At 43.0% G+C, this 5,264-nt stretch overlaps 2 protein-coding genes across 2 annotated transcripts; one reads left to right on the top strand and one right to left on the bottom strand.

Moving 5' to 3' along the window:
* The first annotated feature begins 364 nt into the window (after window positions 1-364).
* Srp68 (signal recognition particle 68) lies at window positions 365-2,412 on the top strand. Its single transcript, XM_065219953.1, has 2 exons — window positions 365-580; window positions 650-2,412. Exons 1-2 carry the CDS (start codon window positions 466-468, stop codon window positions 2,362-2,364), a joined length of 1,830 nt encoding a protein of 609 aa, XP_065076025.1. The 5' UTR covers window positions 365-465; the 3' UTR covers window positions 2,365-2,412.
* A 437-nt stretch (window positions 2,413-2,849) lies between these two features.
* Cdc37 (cell division cycle protein 37) lies at window positions 2,850-4,461 on the bottom strand. Its single transcript, XM_065220065.1, has 3 exons — window positions 4,285-4,461; window positions 3,590-4,216; window positions 2,850-3,532 (listed from the first exon to the last, which is right to left on the bottom strand). The coding sequence occupies exons 1-3, from the start codon at window positions 4,315-4,317 to the stop codon at window positions 3,068-3,070; spliced, it is 1,125 nt and encodes a 374-aa protein (XP_065076137.1). The 5' UTR covers window positions 4,318-4,461; the 3' UTR covers window positions 2,850-3,067.
* Between the last annotated feature and the right edge of the window lie 803 nt (window positions 4,462-5,264).

Below are 5,264 nucleotides of genomic sequence, written 5' to 3'. Positions count from 1 at the left end.
ATTGATGGTGCATGGAAAGAGCCTAGGCTTGAATTCTAAACAATGAGTAACGGTTACTCACCGTGTAGACGAGACAGCGAGTGAACTTTACACGCCCACCACCACATTTCTTTGCATCCATTGACGAGTGCACGGATGGATTTGAGGGCCCCGCTGTTGTGTCACTTTTTGTCGAGTGAGTGAACTCAAATCCATCCGTGCACTCGTCAATGCTTTCGTCCATAACAAACTCTGTTCCGATTAGTACCGGTGTCAATTTGTTTTTGGCCGATCAGGCTCTCGAGATTGCACCACCAACACTAATAAACGGTTCATTTTCAGCAAATTCCAATTTTTGTCAACACGACAGTCATCTGTCAAAAAACTGATTCTTCCCCCAGGTGCGTTGAGTTCAGCAGAGAAAGGCCAAAATTGCCAACACTCGAGTGATAATTTGCGTTTTCAACTAACAAATCAGCTATCAAAATGGTTGAATCCAAGTCGGAAAAAACGGAAATCAACAAGGAAAACCGGGATCCATCGAAGGAGATGGAGGTTGACGAGGATGAAGACGCTCCAACCAAGGTTTTCACGATTGAAAGTGAGTTAGGTTTTCTTGTTTTTTGTTTTGTTATTCTTATCCATATTAAACGATTGAAAATCATTTCAGTTTTGCGTGTGATCAAGGATTTGCAGCAGCAGCATGGTCTCCGTCATGGGGACTTTCAACGTTACCGTGGGTACTGCTCTCGCCGAGTCAAGCGTCTGAGGAAGACATTGAATATCCCTCAGGGAGATAAGAGGCATTACAAGAAGAGGGATGTGACACTGGCAAATCTGGAGAAGGAGAATTCCGATGAGCGGTTGATTCATATTCCGTTGATGTTGGCCGAACGTGCCTGGGCTTATGCTATGCAGCTTAGGCAGGAATCGAACACGGAACTTCGGAAAAAGTTTCATTTAGTTGGAAAGTTGAGGAAGGCAACGATTTATGCGCTACAACTGCAGGAACTTTGTAATTCAGAGTTTTGCGATGCTAGGACCAAGCTTGAGGCAGAGGCTTACTCGGCTTGGATTCATGGCTCGTTGCATTTTGAGCTTTCGCTGTGGAAAAGTGCTGCGGAGAATCTGAAGAAGGCTCAGGTTATTTACGAAAACTTGGCACAGACCCTTCCAGAAGAGGAGCAGGTGGTCTATAAGGCGAAGGTAGATGAGTTGACTCCAAGCTTGCGCTACTGTGCTTATAATGTAGGCGAGAACGCTTCGATGAATGATTTGCTTGAAATGCGAGGACAAGGAATGCTGGACAATTTGAGCACCTTGGTTGCTCAGACGAAAACCGAGAGCATGGAAGCGTTCCAAACAACGGAATGGCGTGGTCGAAAGGTTACCGTGCGCCCGGAGAAGGTCCGTATGTTTTTGCTGAGCATTCAGGATTTGGAGAAGAGTATTGAAAAGGCGAATGGTTTCCCAGCAAAAATAGAGTTGCTGGAGAATGTCTTGTTGGATTGCAAGGATGCAATTTCGGCCATCAAGGATGAAATCAAGCAGGACCCGAAGTTGCGCTCGAGCAGCGAATCTGGTACCATGACTGCAACTCAGTACTTGTTGACTTATTTGTCCTATACTAGATTGAAGCTGACATTGGAGAGGAACCTGTTTATGGTTGCTCAAGGAAAGTTGAGCCTGGATGACCCAAACATTCCAGATAAGGCTCAGATTGAAGGTAAGAAAACGAAGCCACAAGATTTGTCACGTTTGTACGAAATTATTCTGCAGAACATGTCGGAAATGCAGCAACTGGCTGGTATGGAATCCGATGCTGCGTACCAGTCGGAGATTGAAACCCTGACTCTTACCTTCAAGTCATTCCGTTGCTACTATATTGCCATTACTCTGGTAGCTTTGAAGCGATGGCGTGAGGCCGTGGCCATGTATGAACGGTCAACTAAGTACGCAACGGAAGCGATTGCCTCCGAATCAATCAGCAAAGATTTCGATTTACGCAACGAATTGAAGCAACTCATTCAAACGATCGAGGGATGCAAATTCTCCGCTCACGCTAACAGCGTTTTGGAAGAGGACACCACTGAGGAGTCGGTTCTCTACGGCAAAGCCACCAAATCGTCCAAGCCTCTGTTCGAACGGCTTTCCATGTACAAGGAGGATGCTTCCCTCAACTCGCGGAATCCGAATGTGTTCAAATTGACACCGGAAATGCAGCCGATTCCCGCCAAGCCTCTTTTCTTCGATTTAGCGCTGAACTTTGTCGAGTTCCCATCGCTGGAAGACAAGGTCGAGCTGAAGGGTAGCGCCAAGCAGGGTGCCGGAATGTCCGGATTCGTCAAGGGTTTGTTTAGCTGGGGTGGCAGCGGCGGAAAGTAAGGTGAAAATGGTACCCAGTTTTTTTGTTTTTTTTTTTCTTCTGAAATTAATTATAATATATAATATGAGACCAATAAAGTTCAACGTATTAGTTGTGCCGAAATGGCGTTTTATTTTTCATTGTGCAAAATAGCGATATCAAATATTGATGGAGGGATCCCAAATAAAACTGGTTACATTTTGCCTGAGTGCATCGAAGATTGCATAAATGTTGGCGTTTATGTATAATTACAATTATATTGTACAATTACAGTGAAGCGACAATTGTCACCTCAGGTGAGGTGACTCTCCGTGCAAATCAAATGGAGTCACCTCATCCGAGGTGACATCACTTCACTGTCACCTCACCTCACACGCCGTGCAGAATAGGCCCAAATACATTGAATAGAACACCCCTACCATACATTCATTATCGTATAATTATGGGATAATTCAAAGGATGAATAAGTTATACAACGTCTCACTAATGACACGAGTTTTATTAATCATACAATATTTAATAGAATACAGATATAAAACGGTTACATCGATATTTTGCATAGGAAAAAAATGACGATTCTGCTTGTATTCTCTACGGAAGGTTTGCGGTTGTGGATACAGCGTAAAACTAAACTGATTCTCTCTAAAAGCTTAATCCAACTAATGGGTAGGTATAGTCTGACTTTACACAATTGCCGACTGTCTAAATCTGTGACAATGGCCATTATTCGGGATCTTTTTTATCTTCAGACTCCACCTCCACCAGTTTGGCTGCTTCCCCTTCTTCCACTACGTCTTCTGGTCTGAGGTCCAGCACACCTTTTTTGCCATCCGGGACCCACATTCCGGAGTCTATGCAACGTTTCAAGTGATAACGAGCCTCCTCTTCCGGCAGTTTGGTCATCGCTTCCTGCAGCATGGCAATGTCCCGCGTCTCAAAACAGGCCTGCAGTTCTTTCGGCAGTGATTCAAACACCTCTACCGGATCCAAGCCTCCCGGGCCTAGTCGAGCCTTTCGCTCTTCCTCCTCTTGCTCTTCGATTGCTTTCTGCAGCTTTTCCTGGGCACGCTTTCGAATGCGTTCCTTGAATGATTCGATTTCCGCAAGGAACTGGTTCTTGTACTCGACCTCTGCTACCTGTATGCGCTGGAAGAATGACTCCAAGCACGCACGCGGATCGACGTCCAACTTAAATCGAAAATCAATCAATTATTGTACCACTCTAAAATCAAATCACCTTTTTACCTGTTTAGCAATATCCAAAATATACTGCATACAGATGCACTGATGAGCAACGTGGGCCATCAGTTCATGCTTGTCCTGCATCTCTAACTCAATGCACCAGATCACCAGGTAGTTGGCCGTATCCTCGCAGACCAATTTGTGATTGTCGCGCAGGAACTTCTTCGAGTCTTCGTATTTCTTCAACATACCATACTGTTTTAGCTGCTTCTCGTGTTGTTTGATAAACTCCTTCAGATTCAGTTCTTTTTGATCCTCCGTCAGCTCTTGCTTCTTGTTGATCGCACTTTTGTTGATAACAGTTTTTTGAAATCCTTCCTTGCTGATCGTATCCACATTCCACGGTTGCAGCTTCTCCTTCTTCTTCCACTCATCTTCTTCCTTCCGCATCTTGGCTTGGTCCTTCTCCAACTCTTCCAAGCAAATCTTCAGTTCGTCCAAATTTCCTTCACTCTTCTGAAGCTTGTCTTTCACCTCCTTCAGCTTCTTCTCGGTGGCCTGCTTCTTCTCATCCAACTTTTTCTTTTCATTCTTATGTTCCTCCATTCGTTCGATGCGAGCCTGGTGACGCCATCGGAACAACGACGGAGTATCAATATTCGGATGAGTATCATCTTCATCATCCGAGATCTGGCACAAAGAGAAAAAAAAATCTTAATAACAATGCACGCCACGATTCGAAATTTTCCGGCACTTACCTCGATATCCTTCCACCTACTGTAATCGACCATGTTTGATTCAGGATCTGCTACCACTGCTATTAACTATAATATATAATGCTGATAATAATGAGCGGATTTCACGCAGCAATAACAGCGAATTTGTTTGTCCTTCTGTGTTTCAACCAGAAAAATTCTTCTAGAATGTTACAGCACGCAGCAGCCAGCAGTTGACGGATTGAAGTTTGATTCCAGAAAAAACACCATGATGAGTAGACTCACCTTGAAAAAAAACAACGCCTCTCAAGCGAACTGTCAACGTGCGGACCCAGGTGGCGGAATTTATCCAGACTGCCGGTCTAAAGCACAGGGGCCCATCAAGGGATTCGGAAAACAGTGATGTTGAAAATAAAAAGTTCTGGGTGGCAAGTGCATTTATGATTTTAAATTCCTGGTTTCTTCTATAAAAAAAACACCTGGGTTTAGAACAAAGCTTTAAATCTGTCAGTTTTGCAGATTTCCTATAAATCTTCTACATGGGAGAAACGTCTTAAGTATATTATATATGTATTTAGTAAATTTCTTCAAATTATATGCTTCGTATGCATACACAGCAAAAAAATGTATTATCGATCAACGTAATTCAAGCTGATGTATGAAATAATGATGTAATAGCAAAACGCAGATACAATATTACATCAATGGATGTAATTTTGTTCGCAAAACCGATGTACATTGTACAATGTGATATTACACAACCGATGGATTGACCTGGTTGCAGCAGTTTCGATGTAATATTCAACAACTTTTTTTTTGCTGTGTACTAAACGGGTTTGAAAAACAGAAGTAAAATAATTATTCCATTAAGTATATTCAACATTCGCTTAGCTGTGTCGACTTTTCACCAACCAACGGACATCCACTAGTTAAAATGCATATCATGCGTCAAACCAGATAGTAAAAATATTAAAAATACATCAGTGCTCATCCAGTTCATGTCAACAAATTAAAATTAAATT

Source organism: Ochlerotatus camptorhynchus, unplaced genomic scaffold (assembly GCF_037179485.1).
Source record: "Ochlerotatus camptorhynchus isolate MF236.1 unplaced genomic scaffold, CSIRO-AGI_Acam_v1.1 ptg000114l, whole genome shotgun sequence".
In the NCBI taxonomy this organism is placed as follows: Eukaryota; Metazoa; Arthropoda; class Insecta; order Diptera; family Culicidae; genus Ochlerotatus; species Ochlerotatus camptorhynchus.
This window is presented reverse-complemented; position numbering and strand designations above follow the sequence as displayed.